This window comes from Chrysemys picta, chromosome 9 (genome assembly GCF_011386835.1).
Source record: "Chrysemys picta bellii isolate R12L10 chromosome 9, ASM1138683v2, whole genome shotgun sequence".
NCBI classification, from domain to species: Eukaryota; Metazoa; Chordata; order Testudines; family Emydidae; genus Chrysemys; species Chrysemys picta.
This window is the reverse complement of record NC_088799.1, coordinates 43,454,266-43,478,853: the sequence shown is the minus strand read 5'-3', so window position 1 is coordinate 43,478,853 and position 24,588 is coordinate 43,454,266. Positions and strand designations below refer to the sequence as shown.

Genomic DNA, 24,588 nt, shown 5'->3' with positions numbered 1-24,588 from the left:
ACTATCCAATGCCACGCACAGATGAGCTATTGGAGAAATTGGGACATGCCCAATTCATCTCTACTTTGGACTTAACCAAGGGGTACTGGCAAGTACCACTAGATGAACCCGCTAAGGAAAGGTCAGCCTTCGTCACCCAGGCAGGGGTGTATGAATTCAATGTACTTCCTTTCGGGTTGCGAAATGCACCCGCCACCTTCCAAAGACTTGTAGATGGTCTCCTAGCGGGATTGGGAGAATCTGCAGTTGCCTACCTCGATGATGTGGCCATTTTTTCTGATTCATGGGCAGAGCACATGGAGCACCTGGAAAAAGTTTTCGAGCGCATCCAGCAGGCAGGACTAACTGTTAAGGCTAAAAAGTGTCAAATAGGCCAAAACAGAGTGACTTACCTGGGGCACCAGGTGGGTCAAGGAACTATAAATCCCCTACAGGCCAAAGTGGATGCTATCCAAAAGTGGCCGGTTCCAAAGTCTAAGAAACAGGTCCAATCCTTCTTAGGGTTGGCTGGATATTATAGGCGATTTGTACCCCACTACAGCCAAATCGCCGCCCCGCTGACAGACCTAACCAGAAAGAAACAGCCAAATGCAGTTCAGTGGACTGATAAGTGTCAAAAGGCCTTTAACCAGCTTAAGGCAACACTCATGTCTGACCCTGTGCTAAGGGCCCCAGACTTTGACAAACCGTTCCTAGTAACCACAGATGCGTCCGAGCGAGGCGTGGGAGCAGTTTTAATGCAGGAAGGACCGGATCAAGAATTCCATCCTGTCGTGTTTCTCAGTAAGAAACTGTCTGAGAGGGAAAGCCATTGGTCAATCAGTGAAAAGGAATGCTACGCCATTGTGTACGCGCTGGAAAAGCTACGCCCATATGTTTGGGGACGGCGTTTCCAACTACAAACAGACCATGCTGCGCTACAGTGGCTTCATACCGCCAAGGGAAATAACAAAAAACTTCTTCGGTGGAGTTTAGCTCTCCAAGATTTTGATTTTGAAATACAACACATTTCGGGAGCTTCTAACAAAGTGGCTGATGCACTTTCCCGGGAAAGTTTCCCAGAGTTAACTGGTTAACAATTGTTCTTGGAATGAAACATATTGTTAGTTTTTATATAATCAGTAGTATGTCTAAAGGTACATGTGTCTTATTAACTCTGTTTTCTCCTAGAACTCCAGGAAGAAATCACAGCCAGTGTGGAACCGAACATCCAACACTATCTGTGATTTGGGGGGCGTGTCATAACTATAAAGGGAAGGGTAATAGCTGTCCTGTGTACAGTACTATAAATCCCTCCTGGCCAGAGACTCCAAAATCCTTTTCCCTGTAAAGGGTTAAGAAGCTCAGGTAACCTGGCTGGCATCTGACCTAAAGGACCAATAAGGGGACAAGATACTTTCAAATCTTGGGGGGGGGAAGGCTTTTTGTTTGTGTTCTTTGTTTGGGAGAGTGTTCGTTCTCGGGGACTGAGAGGGACCAGACATCAATCCAGGTTCTCCACATCTTTCTAAGCAAGTCTCTCCTATTTCAAACTTGTAAGTAAATAGCCAGGCAAGGCGTGTTAGTTTTCCTTTGTTTTCTCAACTTGTAAATGTACCTTTTACTAGAGTGTTTCTCTTTGTTTGCTGTACTTTGAACCTGAGACTAGAGGGGAGTCCTCTGAGCTCTTTAAGTTTGATTACCCTGTAAGGTTGATTTCCATACTGATTTTACAGAGATGATTTTTACCTTTTTCTTTAATTAAAAACCTTCTTTTTAAGAACCTGATTGATTTTTTCCTTGTTTTAGATCCAAAGGGGTTTTGGATCTTGATTCACCAGGAGTTGGTGGGAGGAAGGAGGGGAATGGTTAATTTCCCCTTGTTTTAAATCCAAGGGGTTGGATTTGTTTTCACCAGGGATTTGGTGAAGGTTTTTCAAGGTTTCCCAGGGAGGGAATCCATTGAAAATGGTGGCAGCCGAACCAGAGCTAAGCTGGTAATTAAGCTTAGAAGTTTTTATGCAGGCCCCTACATTTGTACCCTAAAGTTCAAAGTGGGGATCTCAGTCCTGACACCCTCTTTTAGAAGATGTGGGTGAGCAGCTGAAGCATCAGTATATAGAGAGCTTGTTCTCAGTCTGACTCATTAGCAAAAATGCAAATGGTGGACAAGAGTGGAGGGAAGCAGAAAAATCTGGTTAAGAATAGGAACTCACTCACTTTATTCTCTATTTGCTTTCAAATTAATAAATTGCAGTGGAAAAGCCTCTCATTCCTCCCTTTACGTAGTCTAGTCCATTTCCTAACAATTTCCACAAGGTGGCACTGCTCTGTCAATCCCTACATTAGCTAACATTGATTTGGCTTTGAACCCAATACACAGATTCCACTAAGCATTTCTGTAAACAAAATTCCTTTTATTTTATCATTAGCTTTTACTCTATTGTTTCTATTTGATCATAGTTCACTGTGTGTGTCTCCATGCTATTCAGTGCCTTGTAGTGATTAAAAAGTAAGAATTCAATGCATCAGAGCTTCTGAGACAACTGCAGCAGCACCAAAAGAGAACAACATCGTGTTCCTGTTCCGATTACTTTCAAATCTATATCTGCCCAAACCAACAAATGTGATACAAGTGGTAGAACTTTTCTTACCATGCACATCTCTGCTACACATCTCTCTCTCAAAGTCTGAGCGAAATTTTCTTAGGATGGTGTATTATTGGGAAAGGAAATGTTCAGATAATAAAGATTCAAGACATGTAAACATTAAAGAAAGCTGAGATTGATGTAACTATATTGATGCAAAAGAAACCAGTGCAAGGAAAGCCTGCCTCAAAGCCTATTAATTTGATGGCTTTTTTTCTTTTTGACCAATGAAAAATTTGCTTCCTTTGTATGCTTAGACTTAGACTGATTTGGGCAATAGATAGTACAGGGGTCGGCAACCTTTCAGAAGTGGTGTGCCGAGTCTTCACTTATTCACTTTAACTTAAGGTTTTGCGTGCTGGTAATACATGTTAACGTTTTTTAGAAGGTCTCTCTCTCTCTCTCTCTATAAGTCTATATTATATAACTAAACTATTGTTGTATGTAAAGTAAACAAGGTTTTCAAAATGTTTAAGAAGCTTAATTTAAAATTAAATTAAAATGCTGATCTTACGCCACCGGCCCACTCAGCCCGCTGGGGTTCCGTTCACCTAGTTTGGCAGCGGCCTGAGCGGGGCCTGTGGGACCCCGGCTGGCAAGGGGCTGGAAGCCGAGACCCCAGACTGCGGGTGCCGGTGGGAATGTGGGGGTGTGTGTGCAGGAGCTCCCGTTTGGTGCTCAGGGTGGGGATGTGCGGAGGTGCAAGAGTCAGGGCATGGGGTGTGGGGGGGCTCCAGAGTCAGAACGGGGGCTGGAGGTATGTGAGGGGATGCAGGGGTCAGGGCAGAGGGCTGGGTGTGCGTGTGGGGTGCAGGGGTCAGGGCAGAAGGCTGTGTGTGTGGGGGGGGTGCAGGGGTCAGGGCAAGGACCCCAGACCAGGGGTGCAGGTGGGAATGGGGGGGGTGCAGGAGCTCCCATTTGGTGCTCAGGGTGGGGGTGAGTATGTGGGGGGTGCAAGAGTCAGGGCATAGGGTGTGGGGGGCTGGGTATGTGTGAGGGGGTGCAGGGGTCAGGGCAGGGGACTGGGATGCTCGGCTCGTGGGTGTGCTCACGGCAGGGGGTTGGAGAGGATATGCCCCGTTCCCGCCCCTTTCCCCAAGGCCCCGTCCCCACCTCTTCTCTGCTTCCTCCCTGGAGCAGCAAGCACGTTGCGGCTCTGTTCCCCCTCCCCCTCGCAAGGGTGATCAGCTGATCGGCAGCAAGGAGGGGGAGGGGGAGGGGCAGGAAAGCACCATGCTGGGGGAAGAAGCGAAAGAGGAGGGAGCTTGGCTGCTGGCATGATCAAGCTTCTGCCTCCTGCCCCCCTGGTAGGGTGACCAGACGTCCCGATTTTATCGGGACAGTCCCGATATTTCCTTCTTTGTCCCGCGTCCCGACCGATGTTCGGTCGGGACACTGGACAAAAAAGCAAATTTGCCCTCCGCTCCGGCGCTCACGCCCCCCCAACCCCGACTCCGCCCCCTCCTTCCCCCATTGGATCTCTCAATGGAGGGAGGAGGTTAGGAGGAGGGTCGGGCAACTACTAGGAGCCTGGGAGGGGAAGGGAAAGTTGCCGCGGCCCCGCCGGGAAGGAGCCGCTGGAGCGCAGCCGAGCGGGAGAGGCGCGGGGCTCCCTGCCGGCGGCGGGACGCGCCACATGTGCCCACGGCGGGCTGGGGAGCGGGAGGCTCTGCAGGGCTGGGAAAAGCCCTGGCTCCTGCCCGTTGCCCAGCCTGGAGCCCCGGGGAGCCCCTCAGGAGACCGGCCGCTGCTGTGGAGGCAGCAGCCGGGGCTGGCTCTGGCCCGGGTGGGCAGCGTGGGCCGCCGGAGACACGCGGCGAAGAGAGGCTGCGGGGGCGAGACTTGTCCCAGGCAGGGAGGCCGGCGGACAGGGGTGAGGGGCCAGCCGGGGTCCCCATAAACTTCCACGCCGCTACCAGGGAGCCCCGCGCCTCTCTTGCTTGGCTGCGCTCCAGCGGCTCGCCCCGCCTGGAAGGAGCCGCTGGAGCGCAGCCGAGCGGGAGAGGCGCGGGGCTCCCTGCCGGCGGCGGGACGCGCCGCATGTGCCCACGGCGGGCTGGGGGGCAGGAGGCTCTGCAGGGCTGGGAAAAGCCCTGGCTCCTGCCCGTTGCCCAGCCTGGAGCCCCTCAGGTGACCAGCCGCTGCTGTGGCTCGGCTGTGCCAGCCCTGGAGTCCAAAAGGTGTTGAGCAGTGGGAGTTCCGAGCAGTTGCAGGTGCTCCATACCCCTGAAAATCAGATCAAGGTTTTAGTACCCAAGTTTGAAAATGCAGACCTACATAGCTTGCTCGTGGCTATGCAGCAACACAGCACCAGCACCTGGATTAGAACTCAGGGACTCATGACTACTGCTAGGTGAAGTTTTTAAACCAAAACTTCCTTTGGGTTTAAAAAAAAAATCCTACATATTTTATTTTGACATTTTCACAACCAAATGTTTCAAAGTTTTGGTTCAAAATGACCATTTCAAAGGGTCCTTTAATTTTTAAATATTCAGAAATAGTCAAACAAAATGCTTGTAATCATAATATTTTTCAGTGCAAAACTATTAACTTTTCAGAATTGCCAGTGAACTGAAAAAAATCTGTTATTTGCCTAAGTCTATTCTTGATTTGCAGCCACCACAGGATCATGCAGCTTCTCAATGTGTACGGCTAATGCTCAGTTACAATATACTAACTACAGTTTGAAAACACAGTTTGAAAACAATCGTGTAGTGTCAACTTTGGTAGGGTTTCCGGATAATTTTCTTTTAAGACCCAAAGATCATTTGGAGTGAACTATGTTTACACTTTGTATTTATTCTCTGTAATTGTCTTGTATATAACTCATTTTTTGGTTTAATGACCAAACTGAAAAATCAGGAGGCATGGGGGAATCCTTTAGCTTCACACAAACTCAATTTTTTCTTGTTTCTCCCCCCCTCTCCCCCAAATTTTTTTTTTAAGCAAAGTCAACTGAAATGTTTAAGAATCAAAATGACTTGGGGGGGGAAGGGGGGAGAGAGGAAATCCTCTTTTTAATTCAGCCAAAACTATTTGCTACATTTTAGCTGAATTTGCAGATAGTTCCATTCCCCTCTCCTACACGAAACTACAGCAAATTTACTATTGAACTGAAAACTTTTGCCCAGCTGTACTTCTGAGATTTTTTCATATCTTGAGAATTGAAGGACGACAGGGTCTTTGCAGTTTAGAAATTCATCTGCTCCTGCTGCTTCCCCATTTGAAGTTACAAATAAAGTGTGCCTTTACAGCAGAGAATGGTGTGGTGGCACAGTGGGAATTCCAAAAGGCAATATGCCATAGAAGCAAACATAATGCTTCCAAGAGCAGCATGGCCATGTCTACACCTTGAGATAGTCTGGATGTGTCTATACTGCAGCTGGGAGGTAGATTCCCAGCTCAGGTAGACATACATGCAATACCTGAACTAGCATGCTAAAAGATAGTACTGTAGCAATGGCAACATGAGTAATGCCTCAGGCTAGCCACCTGATTAGAACCCCTTCCTAGCTACATACTCTGTTGGCTAGTTCAAGCCACTACCCAGGCTACTGCAGTCACACTGATATTTTTAGCATGCTAACTTATGTATGTCTACCCAAGCTGGGAATTACACCTCCCCGCTGCAGTGTAGACATACCCTCTGTAGCATACATTGTTCTGAAATAGGGCCAGCTCTGCCAGCTGGAGTATCATGGGGAAGGCTGTGGCCCTGTCCCCTTGAGGCTAGCACCATGTCATGGGCAGCAGGTATTGTAGGCAGAGGTAGGCTGTGCCTTCCCAAACAGCTTAATATGGCCCTACCATGCTCCACCCCCAGGCGAGGCCCTCTCCTGTGGTTCCCAGTGCTCTGCCCTGGCTGGCCCAGGCTGGCTGGGGCTGGCTAGCCTGCCTCCCACAGGGACTCGGGGCAACTGGTGCTGGGGGCGCCGCCACTCCGCCACCTGGCGCACCGGGGTTCCCCCAATGGCAGGGTCACCAGCCACCCATGCACCATGTCAAAGGTATCAAACATGGTTGGTAACTTTGCACATGCATCTCTGCTCCTTTACACTGAGAGCACTCCCTCAAAAGGTCTAGCAATAAGGCACAATAGAACTGGTTAAAACATGCAAATGTTTGGGTTAGGGTAGAGAATTCTTGGTGGCTCGTTCACCTGCACATCTACCAATGTGATATATGCCATCATATGCCAGCAATGCCCCTTTGCCATGTACATTGGCCAAACCAGACAGTCTCTATACAAAAGAAGGCGCCCCCCATGTGGCAGCTCCCCACCCCCCCCGGCCTGGGGAGCCGTGCGGCAGCTCCCCACCCCAGCTCACCTGTGCTCTGCCCGAGTCCCGCGGCAGCTCCCCACCCCCACCCTGAGGCGCCCCCCCTCTGTGGCAGCTCCCCACCCCCCACCCCCCGGCCCGGGGAGCTGTGAGGCAGCACCCCACCCCAGCTCACCTCTGCTCCACCTCCTCCCAGAGCACACCGTCGCTGCTCCACTTCTCCCACCTCCCAGGCTTGCGGCGCCAATCAGCTGTTTGGCGCCGCAAGCCTGGGAGGTGGGAGAAGCAGAGTGGGGCAGCATGCTCAGGGGAGGAGGTGGAGCAGTGGTGAGCTGGGGCGGGGAGTTCCCCTGCGTGCCGCCGCCCCTCCCCCCCCCCCCCCCGCTTACTTGCTGCAGGCGGCCCTCCTCGCGCCCCCCTACCCCAGATCCCTCCACCTAAATGCTGATGACGACGCAGCGGCTGAAGATCCGGATGCCATGGTCGCCGCCGAAGAAAATGCTGCCCCCCAAATACTAGCACCCTAGGCGACCGCCTAGGTCGCCTAATAGGTTGCACCGGCCCTGGTGGGAAGGCTGCGACCCCATTATTGGGGTGCAGGAGGCAGAGCAGTGGTCACCAACAAGTCAATTGCGATCTCCAGCGGCACAGCGGGGCTGCCGCTAACACAAGCTCCCTGCCTGCTCTGGCCCCATGCTGCTCCCGGAAGCGAGCAGCACAGCCCCATGGGGGCAGGAGTCTCCCTCTGCACACCGCTCCTGCTTTCAAGCACTGCTCCTACAGCTCCCATTGGCTGGGAATGGGAAGCTATGGCCAATGGGAGCTGTGGGGGCCGTGCTTGCAGAGAGGGGCAGCACGTGGAGCCATGTGCCGCCCACCCACCCCCAGGGGCCACAGGGATGCATTGGCCCCTTCTGGGAGCGGCGTGGGGGAAGGGTAGGCAGGGAGCCTGCCTTAGTGGCAGCCACGCTCTGCCACCAACCGGGAGCCTCCAGAGGTAAGTGCTGCCTGGCGGGAGGCCACACTCCAACCCCTAGCCCTCAGCCCCTCCCAGAGCCAGCATCCCAAACCCCCTCCTACACCCCAAGCCCCAGACCTGACCCCCCTCCCAGAGCCTGCACCCCACCCCCTCCTGTATCCCAACACTGCCCTAGCCCTGACCCCCCCAGAGCCAGCACGCAATATCACCTCCTGCACCCCAACTCCCTGCCCCAGCCCAGAGCCCCCTCCCACACTGCAAACCCCTCAGCCCCAGCCCAGAGCCCACACCCCATCCCAAACCGCAAACCCCTACCCCAGCGAATGTGAGTGAGGGTGGGGGAGAGCGAGTGATGGAGAGAGGAGGGATGGAGTGAGTGTAGCAGGGTTTTGGGGAAGGGGTGGGGTAGATCGTGGGTTACCCTTACATTCAAAAGTGAGCTTAGGCGTAAAAAGGATGGATACCACTGCTCTAGATCATTCTTTAGACAAGACAAATAATATCAACCAATTCTCTTACTGTGGTAACGTTTTGTTTTTGTTTCTGTTTTTCTTTTCCCAATCATGTCCTTGTCAAAGATAATTAAAAATTCTGCTGAGTTTTGCAGCTGTTGATGCCTAGGAATTGGCATTCGCTAATCCAAGGCACTGGGTAATAAAGGCCCCCCAGGAACAAGTGTCTCAATGATGTACCTATTTTAAGCATATTAATTTATAGCTCCAGGTATGAGATGAAAAATGTGGTCCTCAAGCAATGTGACAACACTTCCGTAATTTCTAGGCCAATACTCTATCTGCATGCATGGAAATGATCATTTGCTAGCTGCCCTCATTCTATATGCTGTAGACCAGGGTTGTCCTAATTTAAACAACGAGGAGTCAGATTGTAAGTGAACAGTCTATATGCAGGCCAGAAATTACACAAATACAATCACTGAAAATAAGTGATAGACCCACATGCAACACGAGCTTATTAATGATTTAGCAATATCATCATTAACGTTTACAGCAATGTCAATGTTGAGCTCTGTTAGGGCAAGTTAATGTAACTGGGTAATTCAACAATGAAGGATGATACTTAGGGTGGATGTAAAGCTGAGGGAATAATAGATTTTTTGGGTTTGGGGCCAGACCCAAAAAAACCCCCACAATACATGTTGGTGCATTTCAACCCAAAACTGAATTTGGTGTTTGTTTGTTTCGGTGACGGGAAAAAGTGACATTAGTTTCAGGTAAAACATAAACCACACCTCAAATAAAATTTTTATATATGTTTTTCTACTCCCTGATGATAATTTTAAAATGAAACCTTTCCAATTTTTTTAAAAAGTGCCCCTAAGGATCTGATTGCCAGATGACAGGGGATGGATCACTTGATAATTACCCTGTTCTGTTCATTTCTTCTGAGTCATCTGGCACTGTCCATTGTTGGAAGACAGGATATTGGGCTAGATGGACAATTGGCCTGAGCCAGTATAGCTATTCTTATGTTCTAGAACATTTAGTTTTAAAAAGATCAAAACTAACTTATTTTTTTAGAAAAAAAGTCAAAACGCTTTGGTTTTGGCCTGAACATTTGGCAAATACTTCTCGTGCCCACAATGCACTTTTCTCCTAATTCACTATTTGATTAAAAAAAAATCACCCTACTCTAATTTGATGAACTTCATTGTTGTGAACATAGTTCCTCAAAAACTCATCCTTAAGATAAATTCTTTCAAGAAATTTTTCCAAAATTGGAATTTTGTAGATTAAAGAAGTTACCCTGATTTCATTTATTGTGATGAGAAATGGATCCCCTTGGAGATCACGCAGCTGTAGTTGATAGTGTTTGAACATTTAGTTAAAATAAAATTCCAAGATCCTCTTTCATGAGCTCAGAATTATTAAAATCAGTTCCTGAAATCTTCCAACAAGCCTTAAGTACTGGATGAGAAAACAAGAAGATTTCAAAGTATTTTTGAAGTCTTCAAGTCCCTTAGCCAGTTTGTCAGAGGAGGAGGAGGAGAAGACGATTAAACTATTTTTTTTCCCCTCAAGTGCTGTATTGTTTTGTTACAAAACCCATTGACAGGACTAAACAGTTCAGATCTGTTCTGCTTCTTCCTGTGAAGTTTCACATTCAAATAACTAAAACAGCTATCAAGGAAGCCATTTCACTTAGAAACCTGGATTTCTCCAACTCCTTTTCGAAGTTCTGTAGTATTCTTTCAACCACATTCTTCAGGAAAAGTAGAATTTCTTGCAAAAGATCAAAATATTTCACAACATTTTCTACCCACTAGACAGAAAACTTTGAAATGCAGAAGTAAGTCTCTCGAAACCGCATATGTTTCTTCCAAGAAACGTATGATGAGAAACACATGAGCTGACAATTTAAAATAGTACAACAGTCAAGTTTCACTCAAATGTTCTTGGATTATACTATGAAAGACAGTACAACTCACGACATTCCATCTTAATCTAACCACTGGGCCATGATCAAGGTCTCTCCTGCAATATTTTTTTTTAATTTTGTAGCTTGAGAACAGTCAAACTATCAAAGATATAGCCACATTTTTTGTAGAATTTGAATAACCTTTTGTAGTCATGAACATTTGAAATCCCTTTAACATAAATCCATACCAAGCAGTGGCTTCCAGTCAAGACTCTAGGAGAGGAGGAATTGAAAGTTCAATAGTCTTTCTGTGCTAGGTAATTTTTTTTTAGAGCTACCCCTAAAGAGATATAAGAGCAGCTTGCATGCTCCCACTGCCATCTTGGATTTAAAATTGCCTGTTCTCCATTTGTAAAAAAAAATAGTCTTTTTAAAGTGATTTTCATCATGTCAATCTCCATAGCAAAGAAACAAAGCAGATCCTGAGAACAGAGCAGTCTAGAATTTTTGGGAAAGGGATTATATATTCATTGAAAACAGTGGAAAAGCCCCGTGTCTTGTTTGTTTGCAGGCATTATCAGTCCAAGAAGCGTACAACCTAAGGCAGCACACTAGTCACTGCTTAGGGCTAGTTATATCTAAACCACTGCAGCTCACCCACTAATGTAGGTACTCCATCTCCCAGAGAGGCAATAGGTAGGTCGACATGAGAATTCTCCCATCCACCTACTACTGTCTACACTAAGCGTTGGGTCAGTTTAAATGCATAGGTCAGGGGTGTGGATTTTTCACACCCCTCAGCAACATAGTTATACTGCCCTAATTTCTTAGCATAGACCTGGCCTGAGAGAAACGCAGGAAATGAATGATGAAGTCAGTGGGAGTGGCTGTGTGCTCAGTGCTTCAGAAAGTCAGATCACTTATTTAGGTATACAACCATGGCCTTAGAAGCCTTTAAGCACCTATTATTTTTAAACACTGATACAGTCTATTTCATGTCATTCTTAATGCCTTCATTGGAGTATCTCACCTGTTAAATTACTAGCTTCAAAATAAGGAAGTCAAAAAAGGGAAATGTTACTCTACCTACAGCTACTGTCAACATGCATCTGACACTTGTTTGCATGCACCTCTTTGCCCCCACACACTGCAGGAGCAGGCACTTGCACTGGCTAAAAGCCATATGAGAAAACAGCTTGTAAACAAGTTGACCACTCCGCACATATCTCCTCATGGCCAAGGTGCTTCTGCACTGCCCTGTTCTTTATTCTCCCTTTTATAGGCCCTTTACACAGACTCCACATACTTACTCATTCAATCACCATCCTTATTGGAGTCTGAGTTTATTCAGATAAAATAAACTCAAAGTCCCAAAAGGTCACAGCTCTTACCTCAGAGCCTGCGGTGAGCAAAAGGAGTCTAGCACAGAGCATCAGTTCTTTGGTGGTGACCTGCTGGGGTTCTACTTTCTGCTGCCTTTTCAGAGCAGGCGTCTCACAGACAGCTGCTTGAGGTTCTCTCCCATGCAGGTGTTTCTTATTGATTCATCACTGGTCTTTGGAGGCGGAGTGGGACGGATGTGGTAGTCCATTGCAAATTAGTAGATGCGTCTTTATACGGCGTCTACAAAATATCTAGTCTATAGATTTACTTTGTCTGAACCAGCCCCTTCATATCTCCGCTGAAAATTAAGGTAAAGTACTTCATCTTTTAATTTCCAATAAAATTTTAAAGCCTTTCACAGGAACACTGACTGCAGAGCCTAGTTTTAAGCCTGACAATTATTTTGGATAGCGATCAAAAGGTAATATAAATATCAAAATATTTTACACTTTAGTCTAAAAGGACAAAAATTATGTAACTACTGTATCGTTTAAGTGGCCAAGCATATGAGGACTTACAATCAACTCAATTATCAGAGGGGTAGCCGTGTTAGTCTGAATCTGTAAAAAGGGTCCTGTGGCACCTTTGAGACTAACAGAAGTATTGGGAGCATAACCTTTTTGGGTAAGAACCTCACTTCTTCAGATGCAAGACGTGCATCCCAATACTTCTGTTAGTCTCAAAGGTGCCACAGGACCCTCTGTTGCAATCAACTCAATGGCATTTCTTGGTCTCTTGCTCTCCCTCTGTGTAATGCAATAGCTTTTGAACACTGCACCTGGTCAATTCCAAAATTGTATTGAATGTTCTAGGCACCAATAGCCAGAACTCTATAGTTTTTAGGGACAATGGGAACATTGAGTGGGAAAATGGGAGGGGAAAGCAAGGCGACGACTCACTGGTGTGGCACCTCCTGCTGGTTGTCCTGGGAATTAGCTTTCCAGCCTCCAGAGTGCCTTCTGCAGGCCGGTGTCTCACCTGCCACTGGCCCCCATGTCCCTTCCAGACCCTGGTGCCCTTTATCTTGGGGTGCTGCCCCAGCAGTACTCCACCATGCTCTGGGTCTCCCCTCTCAGGGTAACCCCCAACCCCCTATCCCCACCTTGCCTCAGTGGCTACTGCCAGTCATCATCTAGCCCCCACTCCCCGGGGCAGACTGCAGTCTATAAACCACTCATCATGAGCAAGGGGGGTTTGGGTTTGGGCCTGCTGCCGCTGCCTTTGCCTGCCCTGGGCTGCACCTCTGCAACCCCAGTTCCCTTCCTGGCCTTTAGCAAGGCCTGCAGCCTGAGGGTTTTCCATGCTGGAGCTCCTCTGGCCTTCCCTCAGCCCCGCTCTACTCTAGGTGCCCTGCTCAGTTCTCAAGCAGCCAGGCCCATCTCTCTCCATGGCTGCCTCACAGCCCTTTTATAGGGCCAGGTGTGGCCTGATTGGGGCATGGCCCCAGCTGTGGCTGCTTCTCCAATCAGCCTAGCCTTTTTCAGGAGTGGGGCAATTGCCCCACTACAGGGGGTACACAGAGCTGCTGTCATAGAACTTTCTCCCACACCGGTTCCACCTTACCCCAGCTCCAGGAGCCAGAGCGGCAGAGAGCTCCTGCACTTTAACTCCCCACCACCTCCAGGATCTGGAGAGGCAAAGAGAGCCCAGCTAGCCTGGAAGCCTGAAAGCCCTGGTGTCCTCACCCTGTGGCTGCCCCAGAGCCATAGACCCTGGGAGCCCTAGCAGCTGCAAAGTGAAAGCTGTAAAGTGAAATTGACATGTCACTCAGCCATTGTTGGGGTCAAGGGAGCAGACTTCATTGAGGAAATATCATGTGCCTGTGCGCAATTAACTGTGTGTAACTCCCTCAGATGAGACATTCAACATCAATTCTAATTGTTCCACTTGATCATTAAGGATCCCAAGGATTTTTTTCCATAAAAAAATACTTGCTTACTCTTCCATCACTGTTGTGCAAAGCATTATCTACAGCATCTCAGAGGCTTCAAAAAAATGCATATTGAGTAAGATTTTCATAAGCTCCCAAGTGATTTAGGGGCTTATGTCCCACTGATCTTGAATGAGACTTGGCCAAGATTTTCAAGAGCAACTAGGGATTTTGTGTTTTGATGCCCAAGTGAAGACACTTTAAAAGGGCATAATTTTCAGAAAGTGCTCAGTACTCACGTTCTGAAAAATCAGGCCCCTTTATGGTATCTAATGCTGGCCACTCAAAATTAAAACAGAATGAAGTTAAAATTAATAGTGACTTTTGAAAATCATGGTCAAGTCTCATTCAAAATCAATGGGATTTAGGGGCCTAAGTTACTTAGGCACTTTTGAAAATGGGACTTAGATGCTTTAGAAAATTTAATTCAATATTTTATATTATTTATTTGGAATCTGAGAATCTAGTGGTTTTAACCTGCTGTGTGTGTATTTTAGAGGACAAATGGATGATGACAGCTTCAGCAAGGAGTGCTCCTTTGACCATATTGATACTATAATGAAGTCTCTCCAGCTCGTGATCTCCATACCTACCTTCATTGTTGGTTTGATTCTGAATTTGATAGCCCTCTGGGTGTTCTACTCTTGGAAGAAACAGACAGAATCCTCAATCTACATGATAAACCTTGCTCTTGCGGATCTGCTTCTTCTTTTCTCACTTCCTTTCAAGATGTACTATTCCAGAAAAGAGCAGCAGAGACTCTTATGCAAATTTATAGAGGCTCTCTACTTCGTCAATATGTATGGGAGTATTTTCATCATTGTCTGTATTAGCTTGGACAGATATATTGCTATAAGGCACCCACTCAAAGCCAGAGCTTTCCGATCCCCCAAACAGGCAATCATGGTATGCTGTTGCATTTGGGTTATAGTTTGGCTTAGCAGCATCCCCATCTATGACTTCCACAACAATGACAAAGTCAAGTGCTTCCACAATATGTCAGAACAGGCGTGGAGCATTCCCATCATCCTTTCTGTTGAAGTCTTTGGATTTCTCATCCCTTTGACTCTGATGGTTTATTGCTCTGTTCAGATCATCCAGACTCTTTGGAGGCGTAAAAACCAGGAGCAGAAGTGGGTTGAGCAAGTTGCCTCTATATGGATCATTTTAGCCAACCTCATGGTGTTTGTTGTCTCCTTTACACCATTCCATCTCGGGATCTTTCTGCAGTTCCTGGTAAGACAGGGCATCATTGTGGACTGCACTGTGAAACAAAGCATTAGTCTCTTCATACAAGTGGCAATGTGTTTAGCTAATGTCAACTGCTGCCTGGATGCCATCTGTTACTACTTTGCCACAGAAGAATTTCGCAAGAAATCTATTTCTGCCACTCCAGCTAATGCTTTGATTGAACTGCGTAAACTATAGCAGAAATATCTTGCCCAAGTGAAAGAATCTATGTTGTCTAATGCTAATTTAAAACATTCATTCATTCCAAATCCACCCTCACTGACAAACAGAAACTGTTTGTTAGGGATAGGCCAAAATTAGAACGAGTTTTTCAAAAATCTTCTCCAACTTTGAAGGTTACTGTGAACACAAATTAGGTATCCAGTTTGAGTGTGCAATTGTATACTTGGCTTTTTTTTTAACCTTAAAACCCGATCGGAGTTTGGTCTGGGTCTCTCCCCACTACTTCAGACAGTTTTCAGAACATGCACCCAGACGTACTGTGGTTTGGGGTTTGTGAATTTCTCATATCGCAATTTTGAAACCAGCATGAGCTATTTCTGCAATTTTGACATCCATGTGAAAAAAACAGAATAGTGCACTCAGTGAAACATCATATAAAAGGAACTGTGAGTAATCAAAATGTATTTATATGTAAGACAAAGATATACAGTACAACAATACAAACATGACATTTGCTGCCTGCCTTTGCATTGCTTAACTTTGATAAGGGTATCATTGTGACATGATTCATGCTGCTATAGTAAAAGTACTTTCAGTTATGAAATCTGTTTTTCATGTTCATCATAACACTTTGCTCTGCTTGAGTCTTCACATAACAAAGTCCTGGAGTAATTCTATTTTTACAAATCTTGTGGGGAAAAATGATTACTCTATAGAGGACACCAACGTCCTGCTCTGGAAAAATAATAGTTTATAGGCAGTTTATTCATGCTAATGTCTGTATGTATGTACCTGCATATATTTACAACTGTACCAGATACATATATGTTTGATTTATAACTTGTGAGACACAATTAGGGGGATGACCAAAATAAGGTCAATAAAAAAGAGCTATATTGTCATAGTTAATGTTAGGACAAGCAGATGGGCTCCTCCAAAATGGCAGATCCCTGAAACATCCTAGCTGCCTCAGTGCTGCTGGCTACAGCTTGCAGAAACTATACTCAGTGAGGCACAATTTCTTTCTGTCTCTTTCATGTTACTTAAGAAATTGTCAGTTAATGTTGGGAATGAGGTGCTATATTTTTTTAAAGACATGTCTTTCTTTTAACTATAGCATTTGAAAACCATATCCTCTTTGAATTTCTTGGGCTGACTGCTGTGCTGTGACACTAGCAAGCCCATTTGCATCCATCACACTGAACTTCTACTATAGATTACCACACGGGACATTCTGAAAACAGTTACAAACAATCAGTCAGAGATTGAGCACTCTCCAGGAAGAAGTGTGTCAGAGTCACAACTATAGCAATACAGCACAATTGAATCACTAGAAACAAACACCCAAGGCGTCAAGGAAAGACCACCAACCCCCTCAAATCTCAGACAATTAGAACAAAATACTAACCATAATGTATATTTCATCATAATCTTCTTCACCCTACTCACTTATTTCCTCAGAATTTCCATGATTTCCATCTTTCCTCTCTTCTGCTAGACAGCCAGTGAGCTGACACTTTATATTGCAGTTCATATGATTTATGACTCTTTATAAAAAATTGCCCTAAAAGCTACAAAGGACTATATTTGATCTTTTTTAAAAAAAATAAAAGGGTTTCTTTCATTTTGAAAATTATATTGAGAATCAAATACATGAAAGTTCATTTATTTTTCTGCTTTAAGAAGATCCTTCCTTTGCTGCTGTTAATGTAGGTAGCAGATATACTGGATGGTCTTTGTCAGTGGCTCTGTTGTAACAAGGAGCAGCAATGCTGAAGGAACCCAGTGTCTAACCTAAGAAATCCTCAGGCACACAGGCAGCACACACTTTGACCACCCTTTCCCCTCCCCCCCCTCCCCCCCGGCCCACTTCTCCCTCCTCTGGCCACTGATCAGAGTCACTGTATCTGAAGTCAGGGCCATTGCAGAAAAGTCCTGGTCATTAGTTCATTTATCACTAATTATCTGTGGGGCAGTAGCTTTTAGGCTTAAAAAGGATAGGTGCATAGACCCAGTAGGCAAATATTTGGGACTCCTGCATACACAGAGATGCTAACTGCCTGAGCCTACTAACAGCAGATAGCCTCACCAGTGGCCAGAGCCCAGAGCCCAGGTTCCCTTCTGTTCCTCAGAAGCAGATGGAAGCATGCAGAATGCAGGAGTCCATAACCAGAGATGCAGATGGGCACTCCTTGATGTAGAGTTCTGTACTAGGGCTCCAGGTCCAATGAGAACTAATTTAATTTTTAAAATGAAGGAAATTGTGGTCTGCCTCTGATTAATCGTGTCAAAATGGCTTCATGGAGTTGCTTGTTTATTGTGCCTCATAGTTCTGAAAATCTAATTTGCCCAGGTTATAAGTAAAAATATTTTTTTTCTAAAGTGCCAGCTCAACAAACTTGGAGCAGGATCTGAAAGTCAAGCTGGGTTATTCTTTCTCATTCATCATCATCATCAGTAATAATGATTTTGCTGGTTAATGATAATTTTGTTATCTTCAGATCAATTACATGTGCAAATGAAAGCAGAGGGTAGCCTGGACTTAATATAAATTTCTAGTGATGATGCAGGAGGAAAAGAATCCTACTCATCTCTCCTAGAGCTGTGTTGGCTCTGCAGGGCTAACAGAAGTTAAAAATGGTCAAATATTTTGACTGTTAACGTAAGCAGCTCTATTCAGCAAGAAGGTATTGTTTTTATTTCATTGCTTTTTTAGAGCTGAACTGTACATCAAAAGAAATAAAACTGAGATCTGTCTTTGACTATAGCTAAGCCTTCCATTTTTTAAAAAGGTCCAATTTGCATCTAGCCTCCTTTACTGTAATTTGTTCTTAATTTTGGAAAGCCTAATGTACAACCAAAAATAAAATGAAGACACTTCAACCCCTGCAATCAATAAATATTTTAAGAATATAATTTCAGGGGAAAAAATTATAAACTGCTTACCACTTTGCAAAGTCTGAGGGTTTTGTAGATTGATTCACTTTTTTTCCCTCTTCTGCTTGAAGTCTAGACACACACTCTGTTGCCCATTTTTCAGAACTGGCTGCACAAAGTGCACTGAATAGACAAGTTCGTTTACTATAGGATTGGCTAACAGCATTGTCTTTGGTGTGAGGTCTAAAGTACAAATTAATCTGGGATAAGTGACTGGTCTCTTGAGACTGGGAGCAACCTGAGTATTTTGTGATTTTTGGTGTAAGTAACCATTTATCACGAAGTCCAGCTTGCCTGGATGGCAAGATAGACTGGAATGCCATGGGCGACTGTCTATGGCTCCATGGTAAAAGATTGTTACAGTGAGCAGGAGTTCACATTTGTTACTGAGTTGGTGACAGCTAATTACGGGACATACCACCAGTTTGGGGTATCTGCCCTGCTTTTTGACAGTCAGCCATGAGGTTGGCACTCATGATCGTGAATCATTTCAAACAGCATGGCAATTATTGCTCGACTCTCATGTGATAATGCTGATGAAAAACAATTTTATTTCCATCTAGTCAGATGAGTCATACATATATTTTAAGGCAGAAAGGACCATTATGATCATATAGTCTCCCCCCCCCCCACCCGCATAACACATGCCAAAAAAAATCTTCACCAGTAATTTCTGCACAAAGTCCATATAACCTCTGTTTGAACTATAGCATTTATTTTAGAAAGACATCCAGTCTTGATTTAAATACTTCCAGTGATGGAGAATCTACCATATCCCTAGGTAAATTGTTGCAATGGACAATTACCCTCACTATTTAAAAAAATGTGCCTTATTTTAGTCTAAATTTGTCTAGCTTCAACTTCCAACTGTTGGATCTTGCTATGCATTTTTCTGCTAGAGTAGAGAGCTTTCTACCATCAGAAAGTTCTTCCCCATGCAGGTACTTGTAGACCATGATCAAGTCACACTTAACCTTCTCTTAGACAAAGTGAATATATAGAGCTTTTTAAGTCTCTCACTATATGGCTCATTTTCCAGCTCTCTTCTCATTACACTGCTCTACAGCCAAAATGCTTCTGAAATAAATGTAGTCAAACTTTACTAATTCTGGGTCACTGAGAATGAAAATGATGCTTAAAATTGTTGATTGGCTCTAGTTTTCAAGATATGCTATTGGGTCAGTATATACGACCCTTGACTTGGGAATGGCGGAGGATAAGTGAGTTATAAAGGGAAGGGATCTCAATTTAAACCAGAAATGACTAAAATACATCTTTGACTAGATCTATGAATAAATCTATGACTGGGTTTGGACAGTACTTGCTTTTTAGGCAAAACAATGAATGTGCAATCTGAAGCTGGTATTGCGTCATACATGATATGAATTGCATCATGTTATTCCTAGAAGTCATGGATGATGCAATCATAACGAAGCTTACATCACTCTGCTGAACAAATTGCCCTATATCAGCTCTAGAAATCATACAGTGTCGTGCTCTCTTATTTATCAGTGTTTGATTTTGCAAAGGGACACATTTCTGTTTAGCCAAAGTGAGCAGAGATGCCTTGTACTTGTGTGAACAGTGCAGATAACTTCTGCTATGTTTGTGGTGAAGTGACTTTTGCATCACCAAAGCGCAGTATAACCACTATGGTTAAGAAAGCCTATCACCTTTATTTTGGCTGCAAAATTGGAGATCAGGACAAGAGGTGGGCCCCACACATATGCTGCAACACTTGTGCAACAAATCTTCGCCAGTGGTTGAACAGGAAAAGGAAATCTATGCCTTTTGCAGTGCCAATGATTTGGAGAGAGCCAACAGATCATACCAGCAATTGTTACTTCTGCATGGTGCCTCCAGTTGAGAAAGGTGTGTCAAAGAAGAAAAAGTGGACTGTGCATTATCCAAACATTCCATCAGCTATATGCCCAGTACCTCACGGAGAAGGACTGCCGGTTCCTGATGCACCAGAATCATTCTCACTTGAGTCAGACGAGGAAGAGGAAGAGGATGAAACTTCTGGTCCTGAACCATCAATGTCACAGGACCCACATTTTCTCCCATCCTCCTCCTCTGAACCACACCTCATAACACAAGGTGAACTGAATGACCTTGTCAGGGATTTGGAACTACCCAAGAGTAAGGCAGAGCTGTTGGGCTCCAGACTACAGCAGTGGAATCTCCTGGCAGGTGATGTTAGGGTTTCCATGTTCCGTGACCGTCAAAAGGATCTTGTCCCATTCTTCTTCATGGAAGGTGATCTTGTAGCCTGCAACAATATTGATGGGTGTGATGGCAGCTCTCAACATCGTTCACGATCCAGAGTGGAGACTGTTCATTGATTCATCGAAGACGAGTCTTAAAGCTGTTTTACTGCATAATGGCAATGTTTTGCAATCAATTCCAGTTGGTCATGCAGTCCATATGAAGGAAACCTATGACAACATGAAACAACTTTTGAGGTGCATAAACTAGGACCAACATCAGTGGCAGCTTTGTGGCAATTTGAAGGTTGTTGCTCTCTTGCTTGGTCTGCAGACTGGATACACAAAGTACTGCTGTTTTTTCTGCGAATGGGATAGTCATGCAAGAGATTCCCACTACATCAAGAAAGATTGGCCACTCCGACAGTCATTGGAGCCTGGGAGGAAAAATGTTCAGCATCCACCACTTGTTGAATCAAGGAAGATTTTGTTACCTCCTTTACACATCAAGCTGGGTCGGATGAAGAACTTTGTCAAGGCCATTGACAAAACACAAGCAGCTTTCAAGTACCTCCGTGGAAAATTTCCAAGGTTACGTGAAGCTAAGATAAAGGAAGGTGTCTTTGTTGGTCCTCAGATTCGTGAACTTTTTCGAGATGATGCATTTGACCATGCACTGCGTGGCAAGGAAAAGACAGCACGGAAAGCCTTCCAGTTAGTGGCAATAAATTTTCTCGGAAACAACAAGGCAGACAACTACAGGTTGTTGGTGGAAAACCTCCTCAAGGCATACAAAAGCCTTGGTTGCAACATGTCACTAAAGATACATTTTTTGCACTCTCATCTAGATTTTTTTCCACCGAACTGCGGAGCAGTGAGCGACGAGCACGGCGAGCGATTTCACCAGGACATTGCAACAATGGAGAAACGCTATCAGGGCAAATGGAGCCCATCAATGCTTGCAGGACAAGCATTGCTTGGACAGTGACAAGAGATGCTCCATTTAATGAATACAAGAGACAAGCCAAGAAGCACTGAGTAGACACTGAATAGGACTAAACTATGTACATAATAGTTTTTTGCCTTTTGTTTCATAATAAATTTGATTTATATAACCCTTTTGCTGATTTTTAAAGTGTTACATAAACAGGACAGGTGAAATATTATCATGTAAAGCAACCATAAACACATGAAAAGACCTAGGTTTACAATTTATGATTAAAACTCTACTATCTACACAACATAAAATGTAAAATCTTAAATATCTTGGAAACAGTAGCCAATCAGTTGTTTTAATTGTCATATTTGAATTCAGCACATCAAAATACATAATAAATAGCACATTTTATCTCTGAAGCAGACGACTTCTCAAAAATTGTAGACCATTGTTATTGTAGCTCTTTTCTGAACCCTTTCCAGTTTTTCAACAACGTACAGTAACTCCTCGCTTAACATTGTAGTTATGTTCCTGAAAAATGCGACTTTAAGCTAAACAATGTTAAGCTAATCCAATTTCCCCATAAGAATTAATGTAAATAGCAAGGGTTAGGTTCCAGGGAAATTTTTTTCACCAGACAAAAACTATATTATATATATATATATATATATATATATATATATATATATATATATATATATATATATATATATACACACACACACACAGTATAAGTTTTAAACAAACAATTTAATACTGTACACAGCAATGATGATTGTGAAGCTTGGCTGAGGTGGTGAAGTTAGAGGGTGGGATATTTCCCAGGAAATGCCTTACTGCTAAATGATGAACTAGCACTCGGCTGAGCCCTCAAGGGTTAACATATTGTTGTTAATGTAGTCTTACTCTACAAGGCAGCACGAATGGAGGGAGGGGAGACAGCATGGCGGACAGAGACACACACCCTGTGTGCGGGACAGAGAGATAGAGATGCGCATTGCCCCTTTAAGTGTGCTGACACCATTCTAAGTACATTGCCTTTAAAAAGATCAAGAAGTTGAGATAGCAGCTGTGGCCAGCAAGCTCTCTCCGTCCTGAGCCATGTCCTGTCCCGACCCTGCTCTATATGGAGAAGGGGTAAGCAGGGTGCAGGAGCAGGGGGGGAGGGAGACACCCTGACATTAGACCTCCTCTTCCCCCGTCCCCTACACAGCAAGCAGGAGGCTCCCGGGAGCAGCTCCAAGGCAGAGGGCAGGAGCCGCACATGGCAGTGGGGAGAGGGACAGCTGAACTGCCGGCAATTGATAATCTGCTGGGCGGCTGCTGCACAGGGAACTTAGGGGAGCGGGGAGCTGATAAGGAAGCTGATAGGGGGGCTGCCAGTCCACCCTGGCTCCAAGCCCCCACCAGCTAGGTGCAACGGGCTGCTCTTCCTGCAAGAAGTGGACAAAGCAGGCGGCTGCCAAACAACGTTATAAGGGAGCATTGGGCAACTTTAAACGAGCATGTTCCCTAATTGATCAGCAATGTAACAATGAAACATTACTCGGGACGACTTTAAGTGAGGAGTTACTGTGTTATAGTAATGGTCTCACTAATGTCATATGCAGAGGTAATACCATCTCCACATTCCGCTGTGATATCTCCCTGTTTATACATTCATGGATCATGCTCACCCTTTTAGCTGCAGCATTACACCAGGAGTGCATGTTCAATTGATCATCTACACTGACGCCCCCTCCCCCACAATCCTTTCCAATATAAATCCATTCCAGGATACAGTCCGCCATCTTGTAAATGTGACCTAACTTCTTTGCTCCTAGATGTAGGACTTTGTATTTGGCTGTGTTAAAATGCATATTGTTGTAATGAGTCCAGTTTAACAAGCACTTTGGATTATTTGCCACTCCAAGTTTTGTCATCTTCAATTTTTACCAGCAATGATTTTATATTTTTCCTTCAGATCATTGATCAAGATATTGAATAGCATTGGACCAAGAACAGATCCCTGCAGAACCTGATAAACACCCACATTGGATAAGGATTCCCCATTTATAATTACATTTTGTAATCTATTAGTTAAACAGTCTTTAATCCATTTAATATAATCTGTTGATTATATATAGTGCTAAATTTTTAATCAGAATGTCATGCAGGATTAAATCGGATGCCTTACAGAATCTATGCATACAATGTCACAGTTACCTTTATCAACCAAACTTGTCATCTCATAAAAAACAACCTATCATGTCTCAGATGGATGCTTTGTCACAGCATCCATTATTATTGACTTCCTGAATGGATCACGGCTGCATGACTTCTTAATAGTAGGAGATGGAAACATCATACTGCATCAAATCTCTAAAGACAGACCATGCTCCCTATTTCAAACTCCTAGCTCCCAATTCAACATGTTGACTCTGATCTCCAATCCTGGTTACCTGAGAGACCTCTTATCTTTCCATGTAACACCATGTGGCAGATGAGACACTTTTGCTGACTGCTGCTAGATCTGATCATCTGGGACCAGGGTATTGTCAGTAGAGGTTCCTTGGCTCTAGAACTCACTTCACCAACTGGTCACACTGAGTCAAAGTCTATTGATTTTAAGAACATGGTGAAAGGAACATCTGTTTTCTCAGGCTTTTTTTATTGTGCTTGGGTGTACAGTTAATGATGGATGATTCTTTCGATAGTGACACTGGTCAACAAAGGCTTTTGTAATGGATGATTTTATAAACTACCTGTACATAATGAAAAGGGAACTGTCAAGTTATTTAAGCCAAAACAATTTTTAATATTTGTATACATATATTTTGCAACATTCCACTCATCTGTCCCTTTGACATACATGTTACATCATCTTAAACTCCCTGAGCCAGATTCACGTCTTCATTAGGGAAACTCCACTGATGTCAAGTACTATAAGATAACAATGCTGTTCTACATAAATACCGTCTAAGAGTGTCAGACCAGGAAAGTTTCCTTCTAAAGACTCTCTCCAGCTAAAGGGAAAGTGGAACAATGGATGTTGTTAAAATAAAAAGCTTACGTAATATTTTACATTTCAAATGCTTTTTCCTCTTTACTGTATCTTTAATAAAAGGTTAAAAGAATGTTTAAAGATGTATTTGCCATGGTACTGAGCAGGCTAAGATCTCTGTATACCAAACCTTGTTTGGCACTGTTTAATGTTGGATAGTGACAGAGTTAAGTTAACACCATTGACACTTTGGGCCCATATATTCCATCTAAATTAATACAACAGCCCTAAATATAGATTTAGCATAACTTTATGTACCTACAGTTTCAAATTTAGCTACTAAACGTTAGCTTCTTTCTCTTACATTTCACTTATCAAAGAGATTTTTAAACAAACAATTTGTTTAGGAGGGTTGGGGGGTGAGGTGGGAAGCGACTTGTGAAACTGTAATAGGGTTCCTTACCCAGCTCAACGTCATGTCTTCTAACCCTGCCTTCAGGGCATGTCAGCCACTAAATATTTGAGGTTAGGAAGAT

The 24,588-nt window shown here is 44.4% G+C and overlaps 1 protein-coding gene across 1 annotated transcript; it reads left to right on the top strand.

Annotated features, from left to right (window-relative positions):
- The first annotated feature begins 14,078 nt into the window (after positions 1 to 14,078).
- LOC101944140 (G-protein coupled receptor 55) lies at positions 14,079 to 24,185 on the top strand. Its single transcript, XM_005282625.2, has 2 exons — positions 14,079 to 15,434; positions 23,033 to 24,185. Exon 1 carries the CDS (start codon positions 14,080 to 14,082, stop codon positions 15,001 to 15,003), a length of 924 nt encoding a protein of 307 aa, XP_005282682.2. The 5' UTR covers position 14,079; the 3' UTR covers positions 15,004 to 15,434; positions 23,033 to 24,185.
- Positions 24,186 to 24,588: the final 403 nt, after the last annotated feature.

Excerpts from the sequence above, each read along its gene's own strand:
- LOC101944140 (XM_005282625.2), top strand. The coding sequence starts at position 14,080 with ATGGATGATGACAGCTTCAGCAAGGAGTGCTCCTTTGACCATATTGAT.